We start from the raw sequence: 21,665 nt of genomic DNA, 5'->3' as shown, positions 1-21,665 counted from the left end.
AGGCCTTTATTTCCTTGCTGATCCTTTGCTTGGATGATCTGTCCATTTCAGTGTGGGGAGTGTTAAAGTCCCCTACTATTATTGTATTGTTGTTGATGTGTTTCTTTGATTTTGTTATTAATTGGTTTATATAGTTGGCTGCTCCCACGTTGGAGGCATAGATATTTAAAATTGTTAAATCTTCTTGTTGGACAGACCCTTTGAGTATGATATAGTGTCCTTCCTCATCTCTTATTATAGTCTTTGGCTTAAAATCTAATTGATCTGATATAAGGATTGCCACTCCTGCTTTCTTCTGATGTCCATTAGCAGGGTAAATTCTTTTCCACCCCCTCACTTTAAATCTGGAGGTGTCTTCGGGCTTAAAATGAGTTTCTTGGAGGCAACATATAGATGGGTTTTGTTTTTTTATCCATTCTGATACCCTGTGTCTTTTGACACGGGCATTTAGCCTATTAACATTCAGGGTAACTATTGAGAGATATGAATTTAGTGCCATTGTATTGCCTGTAAAGTGACTGTTACTGTATATTGTCTCTGTTCCTTACTGATCTACCACTTGTAGGCTCTCTCTTTGCTTAGAGGACCCCTTTCAATATTTCCTGTAGCGCTGGTTTTGTGTTTGCAAATTCTTTTAGTTTTTGTTTGTCCTGGATGCTTTTAATCTCTCCTTCTATTTTCAATGATAGCCTAGCTGAATATAGTATTCTTGGCTGCATGTTTTTCTCGTTTAGTGCTCTGAATATATCATGCCAGCTCTTTCTGGCCTGCCAGGTCTCTGTGGATAAGTCTGCTGCCAATCTAATATTTTTACCATTGTATGTTACAGACTTCTTTTCCTGGGCTGCTTTCAGGATTTTCTCTTTGTCACTAAGACTTGTAAATTTTACTATAAGGTGACGGGGTGTGGACCTATTCTTATTGATTTTGAGGGGCGTTCTCTGAACCTCCTGAATTTTGATGCTCGTTCCCTTTGCCATATTGGGGAAATTCTCCCCAATAATTCTCTCCAGTATACCTTCTGCTCCCCTCTCTCTTTCTTCTTCTTCTGGAATCCCAATTGTTCTAATGTTGTTTCGTCTTATGGTGTCACTTATCTCTCGAATTCTCTCCTCGTTGTCCAGTAGCTGTTTGTCCCTCTTTTGCTCAGCTTCTTATTCTCTGTCATTTGGTCTTCTATATCGCTAATTCTTTCTTCTGCCTCATTTATCCTAGCAGTGAGAACCTCCATTTTTGATTGCACGTCATTAATAGCTTTTTTGATTTCAACTTGGTTAGATTTTAGTTCTTTTATTCTCCAGAAAGGGCTTTTATATCTCCCGAGAGGGTTTCTCTAATATCTTCCATGCTTTTTTTGAGCCCCGCTAGAACCATGAGAATTGTCATTCTGAACTCTAGATCTGACATATTATCAATGTCTGTATTGATTAGTTTCCTAGCCTTCGGTACTGCCTTTTGTTCTTTTTTTTTGTGGTGAATTTTTCCGCCTTGTCATTTTGTCCAGATAAGAGTATATGAAGGAGCAAGTAAAATACTAAAAGGGTGGCAACAACCCCAGGAAAATATGCTTTAACCAAATCAGAAGAGATCCCAAATCATGAGGGGGAAGAAAGGGGATAAAAAGAGGTTCGGAAAGAAAGAAAGAAAAAGAAGAAAAAAAGAAAAGAAAAGAATTAAAAAAGAAAACAAATAAAGTATAAAAAACAAAAATATATATATTAGATAAACTAGTTAAAAACGTTAAAAAAGAAAAGGGTAAAAGTTAAAAAAAATTTAGCAGAAGAATAAAAAAAATGAAAAAGAAAAAAAATTAAATTAACTGCAAGACTAAAAAATCATAGGGAGAAAGCCATGAGTTCCATGCTTTGCTTTCTCCTCCTCTGGAATTCTGCTGCTCTCCTTGGTATTGAAACTGCACTCCTTGGTAGGTGAACTTGGTCTTGGCTGGATTTCTTGTTGATCTTCTGGGGGAGGGGCCTGTTGTAGTGATTCTCAAGTGTCTTTGCCCCAGGCGGAATTGCACCGCCCTTACCAGGGGCTGAGTAATCACTAGGGTTTGCTTTCAGGAGCTTTTGTTCCTTGAGCGCTTTCTGTAGAGTTCTGGAGGACGGGAATAGAAATGGCGGCCTCCTGGTCTTTGGCCTGGAGGAGCCACGTGCCTGCGGCCCCACTCCCCAGTGCACCCCCAGAGAACAGAGCCCAGTAACTCCCGTCTGCCTGATCTCCAGCCGCGCTCTGATCTCACCGAGCCTGGGACCGGTTCAAGGTAACCCCGAGCTGTGAGCTTACTGTCGGCTCTATCTCTTAGCTGGCTTCCCAGTTCCAATATCCAGAAGCACTGTGACACTCAGACACCCCCGATCTTTCTGTGACCCTGCGGGACCTGAGGCCACGCTGACCCCGCATCAGCTTCGCCCCAGTTTAACCTCTGGAGCAATGTCCCTCAGAGGAACAAACCTTTAAATGTCCTAATTTTGTGTTCCGGTTCTCCGCCGCTTTCTGGGAGCCAGCCCCTCCCCCCGGGGTCTATCTTCATGTCGCTTTGGATTCACTTCTCCGCCTGTCCTACCTTTCAGAATGTGGTTGTTTTTCTGTTTCTAGAATTGCTGTTCTTCTTCTCTTCGATCTGCCGATGGATTTGCAGGTATTTGCAATCTTTAGATAAGCTATTAAGCTGATCTCCTGCTAGCTGAAAGAGTCTCAGCCTGCTACTTCTCTGCCATCTTGACTCTGTTTTGTTTTGTTTTTTAAAGATTTTATTTACTTATTTGACAGAGAGAGATCACAAACAGGCAGAGAGGCAGGCAGAGAGAGAGGAGGAAGCAGGCTCCCTGCTGAGCAGAGAGCCTGATCCGGGGCTCGATCCCAGGACCCTGGGATCATGACCCAAGCCGAAGGCAGAGGATTAATCCACTGAGCCACCCAGGTTCCCCTGTTACCAATTTACAGTGCTCTTCCAAGTTCCTGACCATCCTGCCAAACCATTGGCTATAGCCTATGAATTTACTTAGACTCCTATATCTGGCTATTGCCCCTTTCAGACAAAATGAACAGTCATGTGTGCTGCTTGAAAGTGTGCCCACTGGGAGGACTTTCCTTCACGTTCCTTCCAGGATGTCTCAGAAAGGGGTTACAGGGGTCACTGTGCATGTCCAGCTTTATGGGTTTGTGTTTCAGACAACAGCCAGTTCATGATGGGCAGCTCGGATCTCATGGCAATCTGGTAGTCCTCGGTTAAGCATTCAGCCTCAGTAGCAATCCAAAAGCTTGTTTTCAAAATGAGAATAGTTATTTGCAGAGGATGGCAGATACTTAACTTTAAAATCCTAAGGGCCTACCAAAGGCTCCACAGCATTTCTGTCTGCCAGTAACACTTCAAGCACATCATGTCTGCTAGATCATAAAGCCTAAGTGGCTGAGCAACTTGCCTGGCAGCCTGAATCTACTACCAAGCCTTTTCCTGTGCTGTGTCCCATGCAAAACTAGCAGCTTTTCAGGTCATTCTGTAAGTGAGGTGAAGTAGCACACCCAAATGGGTATCGTGTTGCCTTCGAATTACAAAGAGGTCCACTAGGCATTGTGCATTTTTCATTGGTAGGAGGGGTAGAGGCAACAACTTATACCTCAGCATTGAATTAAATCTCGACATACCCCACATTAGTGCTCCCCATGAAATTTTGCTAAGGTGAAAGGCCCCTGCATTCTTGTTGTGTTTATTTTCTACTTCTGATATACTAAACTTTTATCTAAATATCTATAGCAGTTGCTTCTCCTTGTTTGCCAGGGCTAGTCAGCATGGTATCACCATAGTATCCTAGAATGGAAAAGTGATATAAATTCCTGTAGACTGAATTATGACACAGATGTATAGTTGTAATGATCTGAAGTAGGACAGTGTATGTATACTGATTATCTTGTCAACTGAAAGCAAACTGCTTCTGGTGGTCTTTACTAAGAGAATAGAGGGAAAAAAAAATTGTTTGGCGGATATGTAGTTGCATGGCAGCAGGGCTTGTGTTAATTTGTTCAAGCATTGAAACCACAACCGGAATAGCAGTGCAATTTGAGTCATTATTTGATTGAATTTATGATAACCTGCCATTCTCCAAGATCCATTTATTTTCTGCATAGGTTGAGTAGGTGAGTTAAATGAGGATCAAGACTTTGGTCATGCCACAAATGTTTGCGATCCTCTGGGAATGTGGTATTTTTGGTTTAGGTAAAGCAGTTTTTGTGGGTTCCACTGGGCCATTACTAGCATGATAGCCCTTACTCCACATATCAGGGAACCAATGTTATAATACTGCCAGTTTTTGAGTATATCTGTTCTAATGATTCATTCTGAAACTGGATAAATAACTGTAGAGTGGATTTGGGGAACCACAGAGTCAGACAGACCTGAGCTAAAACCCACCAATCCCTTATCTTTATAGGATCCTACTCTGACCGATGGACCATAAAAAGATTAATATTATACATTGCTGGAAAAATAGCAAGGACTGTCTACAAGAAGATCTGGCTTCCACTTTATCCCATGATTTCTGGATCTGTAGACTGTCTCCTATTAGAGAATTGATTGAGTAACTTATCAGTAGTGATTCAACTGACTTCTGTTCCCTAGACCTCGGATCCTTTCACTAAGTATGAATTTAGAAAACCGTGCATCTGTTTCTTCTTTAGGGATACCATTATCAAATGGCCAGAGTCTTAGATTTTTGTGAATCAGACTCATCTGATTCCTGCTTCAGCTTCCATTCACTTCTGCTTTAAGGGCTATCCAAGGGATTGTGTCAGGACCACCAGATTATGTAGGATATCTCTTTTACCTAGTGCCAACCTGATACAGACTTTAATCACACACAAAAAGCACCTTCACAGCAACACCTAGATTAGTGTTTGATTGAAAAACTGGTACTGTGCCTACCCTATTTGACATATCAAAAGACCATTTCATTTGGGAATCCACATTTTGACCTTCTGCATTAAACAACATGTTTTGGGGATTTCTTGATTTCCTCTTCCTTGGTTTACATTCCTTGTTTCGATGGAGTATATTCTCCAGTTTTTCCTGGAGAAGGAATGCATGGAAGATGAAAATTTTGAGACTTTAAATCATATGATGTTTACATTTGCTTGACAGATTTCCTTGGGGATTTGGACCAATCCATTGGAAGTCTTTTAGAATTGAGAAGCATTTGCTCCAATGTTTCCTAAGTCCACTGTTGAGAAATATGATGCCATTCAGATTGGTGATCATTTGTATGTATCATTTTTTTTTCATTCCTAGCATATTTTGAAAATACTTGATGTGATCTGATGTGTGTCTTTTTTCACTATTCATTGTGCAGAGAGCTTTTTATTATTTTTTTTTTTTAAAGGCACTCTGAGCTTTTTCAATTTTGAAGTCTCATGACTCACTCTCCTTATTTTCTCCCACCATTAAAAAAATATTCTCTTGTCTGGTACTCCTATTATTATGCATTACATCCTCTTGGACTGTTATTTTAATTTTTTTCTCCATTTTCTGCTTTTTAAAATTAATTTATTTATTTTCAGCATAACAGTATTCATTATTTTTTCACCACACCCAGTGCTCCATGCAATCCATGCCCTCTATAATACCCACCACCTGGTACCCCAACCTCCCACCCCCCCGCCACTTCAGACCCCTCAGATTGTTTTTCAGAGTCCATAGTCGCTCATGGTTCACCTCCCCTTCCAATTTCCCCCAACTCCCTTCTCCTCTCTAACTCACAAAGTGTCCTCCATGCTATTTGTTATGCTCCACAAATAAGTGAAACCATATGATAATTGACTCTCTCTGCTTGACTTATTTCACTCAGCATAATCTCTTCCAGTCCCATCCATGTTGCTACAAAAGTTGGGTATTCATCCTTTCTGATGGAGGCATAATACTCCATAGCGTATATGGACCACATTTTCCTTATCCATTCATCCGTTGAAGGGCATCTTGGTTCTTTCCATAGTTTGGCAACCATGGCCATTGCTGCTATAAACATTGGGGTACAGATGGCCCTTCTTTTCACTATATTTGTATCTTTGTGGTAAATACCCAGTAGTGCAATTGCAGGATCATAGGGAAGCTCTATTTTTAATTTCTTGAGGAATCTCCACACTGTTCTCCAAAGTAGCTGCACCAACTTGCATTCACAACTCTGGTACGTTGTATGTACCAGTGTGGAAGGCTGATGGAAGGGAATGGAGGAGATCATGTATATGATCATGTATATGGACTTATTTAAACAATGTTTTTAGAAATTATCTTTTCCTCAACCACAACTTTACATCTCTGATTGAAAAGTTAGCTGGTACTGAGTCAGTTTGGTTTCTGCAGTTCAGGGTTAGGTCTCTTGAGATTGGAGATTAGGTCTCTGAAGTTTGGAGTTTTGTATGTCATATAGAAGTTTTTAGTATATCATATGTATAAGTAATAGCTGACTTAACTTTTAGTGTGCTTAACTGTGCTTCTTATGCTTTAATACTTCTGTTTTAAATTTTCATTACTTATGGTTTCTGTTGTCTTTTTTAGACTTTTAGGTTTTGTCTTTAAAAAAAATTCTTTCAATATAGTGTGATTTCAAACTTCTTGAAGGAAAATTAAGTTTAAAAAATTTTTATATTTAACTTCAATCTCACAATTATATTTTTAAAAGAAGGACTTTATAGGACTGTTACTTTTAATTCCTTTATAGGACTGTTACTTGTAATTCTTAGGGAAAAACAATAATCTCTTACTAAGAAATTAAGCATACTAGAGATAAGGGATAGAAAAGGGACTTACTAGTTTGTTCAAACATTTGGCTAAATTGGTGATGGGATTGCCATTTTCTTTATTTCTCTAAAGTAAGAATTTACAAAAATAGAAATGATGACAGCCAGAGAATGTAAAACTTCCATGTAAGTTGGTAATGAATGCACATAGTGTTGAAAAATCAACTTAAAAAAAAAAGATTTATTTATTTATTTGAGAGAGACAGAAAGAGAGTGAGCACAAGCAGGGGAAGGAGCAGGGGTCAGGGAACGTGACAGGACCCTGGAATCATGACCTGAGCTGAAGGCAGATGCTTAACCAACTGAGCCACCCAAGCACTCCCAAAATTCAAATTACTGACACATTTGGAAGATGCAATTGAAGTAAGAAGGCAAATAAAAATATAGGTGTTGTTTGCTCATTAGAAGGAGATTAGTTTTGCTTTCTATCTTTATAAAGTTATGTACTAGAATGTAAAATTTATAGTTTTATTTAAGTTTAACTTTTAATATATCTAAGTATAGGTACTTACTTTAAAAGTTAAATTATTTTCTCTAAATTAAAACACTAGGTCTCTGGCCCACCAAATCTTACTGTCAGTTTCTTTTTCACATTAGTTTTGTTCAGGGGAGGAAGCTATTGACCAATATGCAGTTCTAGAACACCTACATAATATTTTATGATTTCTCCAATTTGGACAAGGTACACTAGATTCCTCTCGTGGAAATCAAAGTTTTACCTCTTTTTTTAGCCCTTTCCCATATACTTCTCCTCTTCCTATTTCTCCCACAAAGTCATGTCACATTTTAAGCATATATTAATGTTATGTTAGTATATCATGATGTGTAAAGAACCTTCATAGCTGAGTTACATAACAGATTTCCTGTGTAAGCTTTTCTTTGCTGCTAATTTTTCAATCCTTCCTGTTTTCTTAGAATGTTTTATAAGTTTGTGCTTCTTATAATTTTATTAGCCATTTAACCAAACTTCAGAAGGAACCCACAGATTAGAAATAGGAAAGGAGGCTACTGATAGGTTTAGGCTCTTCCCTAGAATACAAATAATATAAGTGTAATTTGTCTGAGAGGAGATTAATATTTTCATTCTGTAATCTTGTCTAGGGAGATTTTAAAAATGTAAATTATCATACCTGCAAAGTTGAAAGACGTTTTTCTGTCTGGGAGACTAAAGTGTATGTGAAAGATTGAAAATGGGCTTACCAACAGATTCTGGAGTCTTAACTGAAACACAAACAAAAGAAATACAAAATTGTTATCTGACCCTGCAAAAAAGACTAGTTTCTCCAACAGGCTTTTCATTGTGAGTAAAATGCAACATTGATGTAATTGGATATATTATTAATATTTAAATTTTGTAATCAAAGTCATATATTTTCAAAATGTAAAATTCAATTAATTATACTAATCATTCCTCTTTGCTTTCTGTATTTCTGTTGCTTTGACATCTGGAGCCTTGCTGACTCTGGAAAAACTGCCCCTCCTGTGTCTAGCCAATTCCTAGGGATCATAAAATATTTCTTCTGCCAGCACACTTTCATATGCAAACTAACAAGTCCAGAGACTATTCCCTTGTTGGGCTCTTGCACTCTAGGTCACTTTGGGCTTTGCTGCCCTAATCTCCCTGGAACCAGGTATCAGATAATCAGCTGTCTCCCTGCTGAGTGGAGAGCTCCACATGGGGCTCAATCCCAAGACTCTGACATTATGACCTGAGCAGAAGGCAGAGGCTTAACCCACTGAGCCCCCCAGGTGCCCCTATTTTGGTGATTTTTTAAAAGATTTTATTTATTTATTTGACAGAGAGAGAGAGATCACAAGTAGGCAGAGAGACAGGCAGAGAGAGGGGGAAGCAGACTCCCTGCTGAGCAGAGAGCCCAATGCGGGGCTCAATCCCAGGACCCTGAGATCATGACCTGAGCTGAAGGCAGAGGCTTAACCCATTGAGACACCCAAGTGCCCCACTTTTGGTGATTTTTAAGAATGTTTTTCAGGCTTATGCCTTTTGTTATTCTTTTTCATTGGTTTTATTGTGTTCTGAAGGGAAAAGAAAAAAAAGAAAAAAAATGCTCATTTCCAACTTGCCTAATGTAAGTTTTTATACTCTCTTTATGGGTGGTTTTATAATCAGATATGGTAATATCCAGAAATCTCAACTGCCTCACTTGAGCAGACCAGACCATCCCCAGATTAGAAATAGAAAGGGAGGGTACTGATACATTCTAAGATCTTTCATACAATACAAATAAATCCATCAGTTTGATTTTCCTGAGAGAAGGAGATTAGTATTTTTCCTTCCTAATCTAGTTTAGACTGATGGGAAAGCTTGAAGTTATAGCAGCTTGAAAATGCAAAAATTTTCCTTGCAACCAGGAGACCAAAGAAATTTTGAAAATTGAAAATCCAGAATAAAAAATGGTGATGATGATGATGATGATGGTGATGGTGATGACAATATATTGAGGGATTAAAGTAAATGCATTTTTAATGAGCATGACAATGAAAGCATAAATAGTAAAGAAATAGAGTGTTCCAGTGTTCTTATACCCCTTATATTGTCTTATTAAGTTTCTTTTTTTTTTTTTTTTATTTCCAGCATAACAGTATTCATTATTTTTGCACCACACCCAGTGCTCCATGCAATCCGTGCCCTCTATAATACCCACCACCTGGTACCCCAACCTCCCACCCCCCGTCCCTTCAAAACCCTCAGATTGTTTTTCAGAGTCCATAGTCTCTCATGGTTCACCTCCGCTTCCAATTTCCCTCAAGTCCCTTCTCCACTCTAAGTCCCCATGTCCTCCATGCTATTTGTTATGCTCCACAAATAAGTGAAACCATATGATAATTGACTCTTTCTGCTTGACTTATTTCACTCAGCATAATCTCTTCCAGTCCCGTCCATGTTGCTACAAAAGTTGGGTATTCTTATTAATTTTCAATGTTAAATATAATAATTTAGGGGTGCCTGGGTGGCTCAGTCAGTTAAGCATCTGACTCTTGGTTTCTGCTCATGTCATGATCTTGCTGTTGTGGGGTTGAGCCCTAGCTTGGACTTCATGCTCAGCTTGAAATCACATCAGATTCTCTCTCCCTCTCCCTCCTTCTCACTCTTACTCTCTCTCTTTCTCTCAAATAAATAAAATCTCTTTTAAAAAATGTAGCAATTTATGTTACAGTTTTGTAACACAAAGATGAATGTTATCATCTCTATGGTAATTCCTAAAAGAATAGTAAAACAGTGTGTTGCTAACATGCTATGATATCAGGAAAATAGAATTATAAAAAAGAAATTATTTCAAAAGAAGGCAAAAAAAAGACAAAAATATGAGAATTAGCAAACTGATTAGTAACATTATTATTAAAAATACAAATATATGAATAATTATACTGGACACAAATGGATAAATAAATATTCCTATTAAATGAAAGTATTTTCAGACTAGATTAAGAAATAAAATCCAGGGGCACCTGGGTGGCTCAGTGGGTTAAGCCGTTGCCTTCCGCTCAGGTCATGATCCTAGGGTCCTGGGATCGAGCCCCACATCGGGCTCTCTGCTCAGCAGGGAGCCTGCTTCCTCCTCTCTCTGCCTGCCTCTCTGCCTACTTGTAATCTCTCTGTCAAATAAATAAATAAAATCTTTAAAAAAAAAAAAAGAAAGAAAGAAAATCCAAATATATATTGCATTCTTTTTTCTTTCTAATGCTGTGTTGGGATGAATTCCACTGCTCTGTCTTCGAGACAATGATCCTTTACTCTGCTTCACCTTGTCTCCTTTGGAACCCTCTAGTGTATTTTTCAGCTCAGTTACTGTATTCTTCAGTTCTGTCTCTTCTTTTTGTTACTTTCTTGTATTTTCATCTCCCTGAAGTTTTCACTGTATCTGTATGACCATAGCTTTGAACTCTTTATCAGGTAAATTACCTATCTCTGTTTGATTAAGATTGCCCCCCCCCCCAATGTTTTATCATTTTATTTCGTTTGGAACATAGTGTCATTTTCTTCATTTTGCTCTCTTTCTCTGTGTTGGTTTCCATTCATTAGCCACTTCTCACAATCTTCAAAGATTGTCTTCTTGTGCAAATGAACTTTATCACTAAACCCTGGTTTAGCCCTTGGATGTCTATCAAACCTTTATGGTTGTGCAAGCAGCCAATTTGACTTTTAATACCTCCTGGTTGTTGAGGGTGTGCCAAGACCAGTCAGTGTCCCAAAGGGGAGGATCTGCCAGCCCACCTAGATTCAGGCTAATTGGAAGCCACACGACAGCTTGAAATAAATGCGTATTTAGGCAGTCTTGTGGGCCTACATATATAAGCTCTCCTGGTCCCCAGAGACAGGTGATCTGGAGGTGTCCCCTGGGCAGCAGTTGTAAAAATCAGTAGTCTAGTTACAAGCTCCCTTGTAGGAGATAAAAAGTGAGGTATAGTGAGGCAGAAGGAGATTGTTGAGTTGGCGTTCTTTGGCCTGTGTTCCTGAGAGTGCCTCTGTAGCCTCTGGATGTGTGCCAGAGCTGATGTCGGCCCCTAAGTCTGAAGCGCCAGGACTTGGAAGTAGGCCTCTTTCACAGAAAGGCTGGGGTTGTGTTTCAGTCTGCTGTCTATGTAGTACGGCTGGAGATTATAGCCTACCAAGAGCTGCTCTGACTCTTGTAGTCTCATGGGACTCAGGAAGGCAAGCTCCTTTGCCCATTAAAGCTAGGTGATCAACAGGTATCCCCTGGTCAGCAGATGTGAAAGTCAGATCACCAGGTATAAAAACAGGAGCACTGGACATACATAAGAGCTCCCTATTGAGAGATGCTGCTACTCTGAAGATTTTTCCTACCCTCTGAAGTCTCAGGAGACATTTATGGTCTGTTTACCTAGAAGTCTGCCACTCTGTCTGTGGCTGTGATGATAAAACAATTGACTTCTTTCACAGAATGATTGAGCTCCTTTCTTTGCTCTGGAGGTACTAGCTGTTTAAGAACACTTTCTCCATTGGTTATAGTCCCATGGAACAGTGCACATAAGCCTCACTGGCCCCCAAAGCCAGGTGACGTGGAGGAGTTCCCTGGCAGCCACAAAAATCTGGATACCAGAGAAGGGTATAGACTCCTTTCTGTAAGATACCAATGAACTGGAGTGAGGCAAAGGAAAAGCACAAAGATCTATCTACTGGCCACCATTCCCAGACAACATCTCTGTAGGCTCCTAAAGTGTGTCAAAACAGAAGGAAGATTTCCTCAGGCCAAAGTTCAATGACCAGCAAAGTGGTCTTTTTCTCAGACGACTGAGGTGGTAGTCTGCCTAGATCTGTTTCTCTGATTGATAAAGTCTCATGGGACCCAAGAAAGCAAGCCTCCATGATCTCCAGAGCCAGGCAAGCAAGCGTGGGTGACAGTGACAAAATATGAGTCAGTAGATTAAAAAAGCAAACAAACAAAAATAAAACTGAGGTACCAGTTGTGTGTAGAAGCTCCCTTCTGGGAGATGCTGGCACTGTCATGTGGCAGAGGGAGTGTGCAAAGATGGTACACATGGGCTGGAGTGAGGCCAAAGGAGAGTCAAAAAGAAAAAAAAATTAAAAATAAAAAGAAACAAAGAAAAGGGGAAAAAAATGAGGGAGAAAATGGTAACCATTGACTTTAGTAAGATGGAAGGAGAATAGGAAGATGGTGGTCACCAGTCTCCATCTCCAGAGATTATCCAGCAAGACCATATACCTCAGATAAATACTTTAAAACTAGGAAATGAATCTCTTTCACATAATAGCTATACACATTTCAAGGGACTGCTTCTGTCTTGGGTCCTGGTGGAGGAGTAGTAAGTCTGGGTGCCCTTTAAAGGTTATCCTCAATTGGCTCCATCTCTCTGGTTTTTGTGGGCATGAGTCCTATTGGTCTTCAAAGCCAGATATTTTGAGGGTTCATCTCTCAAGCTGGGTGGATGGGGCTGGTGTGGGGTATGAATCCTTTGCCCCTTAAGGAGAAGCTCCAGGTTGTGAGTTCTTCGCACCAATTATGGATTGCTGCTCAATGCATGGGAAATATGGCAGGATTGTTGTGTCTTAACCTTTCCTAACAACTTCGATGTGGTTACCCCCTTGTTTAGCCCATGTGAGAGGGTTAGTTCACCAGTCCTTCCCCCGCCCCCAGAGGAAATCATTCCACACACATATATAGCCAAAGATTTAATGGGTCTGTCAGAGAAGGTGAGTTCAGGATCATCCTATGCTGCCATCTTGAATGGGAACTAGTCAGATAACGACTGTTAACTGGCCATCCCGCCCTGTATTTCTGCCTTCAATTTGTGAGCCTTTTCTGAATTTTGAATTGACATTCTTCTTTCCTTTCTCTACTGCTTATTTTCAGGTTTCTTCTATCTCTTCTGTCAGTAATCTGTTTTCAAAAATTTCTCAGCACTTACAAACTGATCTCATTTCCTTTCCTTGTATTCCTTGTGTATATGCTTTTTCCATTTCTTTATTTCATTCCAGCAGGATTTTAGGCAGGCAGTTGAGGTAAATGCCTTGTTAAACTATAACTCCCTCCTCTCCTGACCCCTGAATTCAGGGGTCTTATATTTAAATATGATAGACATGAAACTGGTAATATACACAGGAGTCTTCCAGACCATTAATTCTAAATCACAAATAAGAAATAAACAAACAAAAAAGAAACTTACTGCAGGGTTCTGTTGTCTTTTCTGAAATATAAACACAAATGAACATATAAGTATCATTTGCCTAAGGGAAGGAAACTCTAGCTTTCTTTAATACTATTTTTGTGTATGACTAATAAGTCATTGACAGCAACAGTGAGTAGAGAGATCAAAAGCTTTTCAAGGAAGTTATAAACAAAAGTCCAGCAGAGTTAAGGAAGTATCCAGGTACTTGCTGAGTGTTCTGAGTCTTCCACAGAATACAGATGTAAATATATGAGTGTGGTTTTCTTCAGGGAAGAAGCCCAATGTGACATTTTCCTCTGTACTCCTTTGGGGAGATTCATTTTCAAATTAGACAATTTTAGAGCCCTTTGTCATCTTTATCTGCTCTTCTTGGTCTTTATAGTAGAAATGTCATAGGTTTGGGAATTGTGCATCTATTCTGTCCTCCTTTACATCTCTTTTTATTTCAGAGATATCTGTTTATTTATTTATATTTTATTTTATTTATTATTTCATAGATTTTAAAATTCATATTTATTATATATTTATATTCATTTTTATTTATTTATATATTTATTTATTATACTTATTATATTTTACTTTTATCTTGTTTTATTTATTTATTATTTCAGGGTTATTTATTTATATCAAGTCTATAAATTTGCTGAGAAATAGGAAAGTAACATCTATTTTTATTCAGAAAGTTTAATCACAGATTATCAAATCTTTTGTTTTGTTTGTTTAAGAAAAAGGATACTATTTTTATTTTTTAGTGAGGAACATGAAAATGAACCTATACTATTGCATCAGAAAAAGTCAGCTTCAGTGGAATCAATCATTGTGTGCATCTTTTGTTGTAATTTAAGAACAACCAATCTGATGGTTTTCAGATTTCCTGAGTTTGGTAGATTCGGGGCAACAACATCCATGAATATTTTTCTATGTCTTTGACTAAAACTTTTCATTATAAATGAAGGCATTAGAATTCACAAATCTTGCTTTATTCACATTTTCATCATATTCTTACCGTTTCCCTATTTGTTAGGGATCCCACATCAGAACTCTTGACTACATATGGATAGTAGAAAAATAGATTTTATTGATCACCTTTCTTAAATGCTCCTGCCCATTGTTGGTAAGTTAGTGGCAGTGGCATGCTAATTATTGGGCAAGAGGAAAACGGGAATGAAATTAGGAACATGGAGATTTTTGTAATATCCATAGTTATTAATACTGCCTTCTGTACCTATCATGGAGAAAGCAAAGTAGGAATGTTATATAGATAAGGAATTGCTGATAATTTCTGCATTTTTCCCCAAATGCCTATAAAATACATAAATGACCATGATTTGGCTTGGATATAAAGTTATTGTTATTATTATTGCCTATGATTCTTTTGAAGGCCACAATTCTCTCTCTCTTTTTAAAGATTTTATTTATTTATTTGAGAGAGACAGAAAGCATGAGCAGAGAGGAGGGGCCTAGGGAGAGGGGGAAGCAGACTTCCTGCTAAGCAGAAAACCAGATTCTGGGCTTGATCCCAGTACCCTGAGATCATTACTTGTGCTGAAGGCAGAAGCTTATCCTGTTGGGCCACCCAGATGCCCCAAAAATTCTCTTTAAAAACAAATGGGGATTTGAATCGAGCCTCGAGGATGTTAAAACACTACATATATTGTATTTCTACTTCTACCCCTTCTAACTGTTCTTATCTTTTCTCTCATACTCTCACTGTCCACTCACACCACCCCACCCTCATTCTTCCTGTTTGTTGAAAAGGAAATATTAGTGATACTAAGAGATTTTCTTTTTACAACTTAAGAAACACATAAAATTATATACACATGTACACATATATAAATATGCATGTAGAATACTTATGTATGTGTAAATAAGTTTGCTATTTCTTCATCCAAAAAAGATTAAGACAGCTTCTCTTGTTGTTTATTCTTTTTGTTGTAATAGTGAACAGGAAAATTTACATAGATTTTATTGGATATGGAACAGTTCCCACTCTTTCATGTCTGGCATTTGATGTGAAATTGTCAGTGACATCAGATCATCCTAATAATATTAAGTAAAGCAGGGTGAGAGAACTAGAAACTGTAGTTAATATTTATGAATCTTACTTTTGGTGGGAAAGCCATTGATTTCGTGTTCTCCTTTCCAGACTTGAACACATTTCAAATTGCTCTCCTAGGGCTATTAGCATTATTTCTTACATCATTACTGTAGAAATCTTTAGATTACTAATTTGTAAAGAGTTCGTTTCTTTGACTAAGGCAATGGTTGAATGATCTATATGTTTTGTAAAGAAAAGGGACTTTTTATTTTTTAAAATATATGTGATAGGATATAAGTTGTTTAATAATCAAGTGTAGTCTTATTGTTCTCCACAGGTTATTTGCTTTAATGAAGAGATGTGATGAGGTTATTAGTTGGTTACACTGAGTTTGTGGTTACATGTGTGGTTTTTTTTTTCAAATGGTTTCTGAGTTCCTTAAACAGAGACTGACATTAGCAACTTGGCATGGTAGGTATAAATTAATATGTGTTGAATATATAATGGAAAATTATACTTTAAAATATGCCTTATTTCCACGGCACCTGGGTGGCTCAGTGGGTTGAGCCTCTGCCTTCAGCTCAGGTCATGATCCCAGGGTCCTGGGATCGAGCCCCGCATTGGGTTCTCTGCTCAGGAGGGAGCCAGCTTCCTCCTCTCTCTCTGCCTACCTCTCTGTCTACTTGTGATCTCTGTCAAATAAATAAATAATCTTAAAAAAAAGAGAGAGAATAAAAAAAAATATGCCTTATTTCCAAAACGGAATCCTTCTTTGTAGAAAATACAAACCTAGAGAAGTTCCCAGTCATGAGAATTATTATAAAACCCTAATTAGGAAAATCCAAAGAAATCCAGATTCACCATAACTTTTGCAGAAACTAAAGAGTGCTAGTTTTTCAATGGACTATTAATTTTCTGGGTGTCTGATTACTGGGTCATCACTACTAAGTTAGAAAAAAGGGTTATCATATCTCAGTGGAGAGTCAAATCAGGAAATTAGAGTGTTTGCATTATGAATTTTGCTTTGTTTCTTTAGTAATACTGAGGGGATGATCTCCTTTGTTTACCCAGGTTGCTTGTGCTCTGGAGAGGCCAGTGGCTCAATTGTTCATTTTCCTATTGTGTTTGTTATTGTTTAGTCACCCATGTCAGGCCTGCTTGACAATGTGGAAGATCTTCATGGAAAGGGGAATAGTATAGACACCTTTACTTGCATGGTATCTGCCCTTTCTCCTCTGTTATCACTCTAGCTGGCAAGTTGGCTCTAGGCTGCCACAATTGGACACAGTGTGGTAACAGTTTCACTCTTTTCTTACTTATAAAATGGACCAAACATTCTCCCCTTTGTTCCATCCACAGATAATGACATCTTCTATGGACAGAGGCAATTCTTTTTTTTTTTTTTTTTTAATCTTAGTTTCTGAGAAAAATAATAAAAGTATAAAAAGAAAGAGTTTCAAAGCATAGGTATTTACCATCTATTTTCTAATAAAAGGTAGTTTAGATTTTACAGACTAGGAAATTAAGGTCCAGAGAAGTAAATTGACATTTCCAAATAATTAACCTAAAAAGGAATCCATAGTCAGACAAGAAACAAATCTGTTGATTTTAAATTCAGTTCTTCCTATATCATCATGTCTGGTCTCCTGCTTATGGATATTTTGAGTGAGTCCTCAGACTGCCAGAGCCTTTTCTTCCTGTCTCATTCTCTGGAGTGACCATGATTGGAAGCACAATTTCATCTAAAAGGAAGTTTGTTTCCTCTTACTTCATGGGACTGTTTATCTGAGGGAAAGAATTCAGAACAGGAACTCTGGAAATTTAAGAATTCAAGGAATTGAATTCAAGGAATTCAAGACTCTCACTTATTTGTTGAGTTAGAAAAAATATATATATTATAGGGTGTCCACTGCTTTATAGTCTTAGTATGGGTCATTGTTCCCTATGCTTGATACCTATTTCATTCTAAAGGACTTGATGTGCTGAATTATAACCAGTGGGCTCTTTTCTGTTGTTCTTCTGCAATATTTAGTTCATATTTATCTTATATTATATGTAGAATGGTGACATGTAGTGATGTGAGTACATCAGGACTCCTTATTCTTCTCAGTTTACTCTCTGAAGAAATATGATGGCCATAGGAAGGCCAGCTGATGGAACCTGGAGGATCTATTTGAATCTGCTGGTTCTATAGAGATCTTCAGGGAGAAAGAGTAAGAAAGCTTTTCCTTGCCGCTATGATAGAGCTAAGGTGTTTGTACTAGAATTGGGGACTTTTCTTGTGGCCTAGGGAAAATAATCAGGATTTTCTGGTTCATTGAGAGAGTGTAGCACATGAAAACCTATGGAGCTTATTAAGAAAGGCCATTATTTTCCACTCATTTGTGTTCCTAGGAGTGTATCCTTGATCCTGCCCATTGTGCTGGGCCAAATTGCTACCACTTCTTGTCTTAAAGGAAGAGTTAGCTAAGGGATGGGGGACATGGAAAAATCTTCCTTTCTGTGTCTCAATATAAGAACAGGGATTTACCATTTTGTACACAGACAACCAATATAAGCAGGTCCTGCCATTTCTATGGCATAGTGATTGTCAATGAGTGAGAAATCCTAAGAGTTGGTTAGTTAATCTGATGACTAAGAGAAAATTGTCCTGAACAAGCATATAATATATGTTACTCAAAATCTGGAGGGAGGGAAACCAAATTGGATGTCTAAAACATGTCTTCTAATGAAGCAGAACTAATGAAAGTTCAAAAAAGAACATTAAGATAAAAATTTTTAAAGGGAGTCAAAATCAACCTAACAAAAGAACTATTTGAACTTAGCCTGGGTTTGGTGATGAGTTTTTGGATATAACACACAACACCCATGGAAGAAATAATTGATAAGCTATACTTTATTAAAATTAAAAATTCCTGTTTTGTGAAAGACAGTAAAAAAAAATGATAGGCCACAGATTAGGAGAAAGTATTTGCAAAAGATATTTCTAATACAAGCCTGTTATCCAAAATATAGAACTAACTCTTGAAACTTAATAATAATAAAAAGGAACACCTTGGCTAAAAAATGCACAAAAATCTGAACAGACACCTCACCAAGAAGATACACAGATGGCAAATAAGCATGTGAGTAAGTGTCCCATGTCCTGTGTCAACAGGGAAAGTGTAAATGAAGAAACAATGAGGAACCACTGCATACCTATTAGAGTGGGCAAAAACTCTGACATCATCAAATGCTGGTAAGGAGGTGGAGCCACAGGAGCTCTAATCCCTTGTTGGTGGGATGCAGATGGTACAGCTACTTTGGTATAGTTTGATGATTTCATGCAAATCTTACCATATGATTAGACAGTCCTGCACTTCGGTATTCCCCAAGGAGTTCGAAACTTATACCCACACAGAAATCTACACATGAATGTGTCTAGCAGCTCTATTCATAATTGACAAAACTTGGAAGCAGCTAAGCTGTCCTTCAGTAAGTGAATCGATAAATGAACTGTGGGACACTCAGGCATTTGAATATTATTCAGTGGTAAAAAGATATGAGCTACGACCTCAGGTCTTTCATGGATAAAAAACCAAACTGAACCCAAAGTTAACAGAAGGAAGGAAACAATAAAAGACTAGATCAGAAATAAATGAAATGGAAAACAATAGAAAGTATTAACAAACTAAGAGTCTGTTCTTTGGAAAGATAAAATTGACAAACTTTAAATTAGGCTAAACTAAGAAAAAAGAAGGAGGACCTTAATCAACAAAATTATGAATGAAAGAGGAGCCATTATATCTGGTACCACAGAAATACAAAGGGTTATAAGAAGCTATTATGAGCAACTATATGCCAACAAACTGGATAGCCTAGAAGAAATGGGAACATATTTGGAAACATGCAACCTACCAAGATTAAATCAAGGGGAAATAGAAAATCTGAACATGCTTATTACTAGTAAAGTGATTGAATCAAATAAAAAATCTTCCAACAAAGAAAATCCTAGAACCAGACGATCTCACTGAATTTTACCAAACACTTAAAGAAGAATTAATGCCAATACTTCTCAAACTCTTCCAGAAAAATCAATGAAGAAGGAACACCATCAGAATCATTTTATGAGGCTAACATCATTATGATAACAAGGCCAGAAAATGGCACTATGAGACAAGGAACTACAGGTCCATGTTCCTGATAAATATGGATGCAAAAATTATCAATAAAATACCAGCAGATGAAATTCAACAGCACATTAAAAGCAGCATTCACCATGGTTGGGTAGAATTTATTCCTGGGATGCAAGGATGGTTCAATATATTAAAATCAATAAATATGTATCAAATTAATAGAATGAAAGAAAAATTGTGTGATCATTTCTATGGATGCAGAGAAAAATATTTGACAAAATTCAACATCAATTCATGATAAAATCTGAAAGTTAGGCATAGAGGGAACATAACTTCATAAAATAGAATTAAATTTTGCTATTTTAAGCTGTATGGATGGCTCTTGAGAGCATTAGGCTTAGCGAAGGAAGTCAGAGAAAGACAAAAACTGTATGATCTCACTTATATGTGGAATCTTAAACAAAACAAAACAAATTCATAGAAAGAGTGAACAGATTTGTGGTTACTAGAGGTGGGAGGGAAGATGGGGGAAGACTGGATTGAAGGTGGTCAAAAGGTCCAAACTTCCAGTTATAAGAGACCTAAATACTGGATGTACATATAATGTACAACATGGTGACTTAGTTAACACCATCATAGGGTATATTTGAAAGTTGTTTAGAAAGAAGATCCTAAGAGTTCTCACCACAAAGAAAAACACTTTCATTTTGGGGAGTATGATATATGATGATGGATATTAACTAAACTTATTGTGCTAATCATTTTACAATATATGTAAGTCAAATCATTATGCTGTACATCTTAAAGGTATACAGTACTGTATGTCAATTACATGTCACTAAACATGGAAAAATAGGCTGCCAAATGATAAAAAGACAGGAGAAAACTAAAATGCATATTACTGAATAAAGGAAACTAATCTGAGAATACTACATACTCTGTCATTCTAAGTATTTGATATTCTTGAAGAAGAAAACCTGTGGTCAAGGCAAAAATATCAGTGTTTGTCAGGTGTTGGTTCATGGGTGGGAAGGATAAATAAATAAGCAGAGCCCATAGGATTTCCAGGGCAACCAACTATTTTGTGTGATATTGTATTAGTGGATACATGTCATATATTTGTCAAAATCCATAGAATGTACTGCATCAGGAGTGAAATGTAAAATAAACTATGGACTTTTGCAATAATGATAACGCAGTGTAGGTTCATTGATTGTGACAGTGCACCATGCTGGTGCAGGATATTGGTAGTGGGGGAAGCTATGCATATGGGGTGCAGAGGAGATATGAGAACTCAGTACTTTCTGCTCAATTTTTCTGTGAACCTAAAACTGCCCTAAAAAAATAAAACTATTTTAAAAAATTGATGAGAAAATTGGAAAAGAGAATGTTTATTAATGAGAAGTGAATTAGTGCTTTGGAAGATTGAATGGAAGAAATGCCTCTCAATAAAGAGATAAAACACCAAGAAGTAGAAGCCAAGGGAAGAGAAATTTGGAGGTCAGACCCAATTCATCTAACAGGAGAATATTAGGAGACCCAGAAGGATGTGCTTGAACAGATAACGTAATAAATTAGTGTTTCCTGAGTTGAGGACAGACACAAGATTATAAATCGAAATGAGGGACAGGCATAGCTTGGTAAAGGAGGATAAAAGTACAACTATTAAAGCCAAAACTATTAGGCTTTGTATGATGGGAAGAGTCAAAGCAGTGTCTGATTCCTCATCAGCAGTACTAGATGTAAGACTGTCAAAAAATAACACTGGTAATTTAGAAAATAAGCTTATAATCCAATATATCTATACCCAGCCATGGTAAAAATTCATTTGTCAGATCATAGAAAAACAGGTTCCAACAGGCACTATTTCAAGAGTATGATTTTTTTTTAATGTGCTCTCTGAGGTAAACTGACTAATGTAATAAAGTTTTCAGGATGGGAAAGAGGAAATACTTTAATCCATGAATTGGATGTTCTCTTCAGCAACCTTAACTTAATCAAGTTCTCAAATTTTCATCCTTCAATATAATATATTGACCAGTGCTTAT

At 37.6% G+C, this 21,665-nt stretch overlaps 1 protein-coding gene across 10 annotated transcripts in view; it reads right to left on the bottom strand.

The window, feature by feature from the left end:
- TSBP1 (testis expressed basic protein 1) overlaps nucleotides 1-21,665 on the bottom strand; it is a 264,417-nt gene that overhangs the window by 148,012 nt on the left and 94,740 nt on the right. For all 10 annotated transcript variants that reach the window (XM_032340735.1, XM_032340740.1, XM_032340741.1 and 7 more), the window contains 2 exons: nucleotides 13,459-13,479; nucleotides 7,993-8,013 (listed from right to left, as the gene is read on the bottom strand). In XM_032340735.1, the coding sequence (XP_032196626.1) occupies nucleotides 7,993-8,013; nucleotides 13,459-13,479 (42 nt within the window). The remainder of the gene's footprint in view (nucleotides 1-7,992; nucleotides 8,014-13,458; nucleotides 13,480-21,665) is intronic.

Source organism: Mustela erminea, chromosome 4, assembly GCF_009829155.1.
Source record: "Mustela erminea isolate mMusErm1 chromosome 4, mMusErm1.Pri, whole genome shotgun sequence".
Taxonomy (NCBI): domain Eukaryota; kingdom Metazoa; phylum Chordata; class Mammalia; order Carnivora; family Mustelidae; genus Mustela; species Mustela erminea.
Note: the sequence above shows the minus strand (reverse complement) of the source record. Positions and strands in the feature narration are given on the sequence as shown.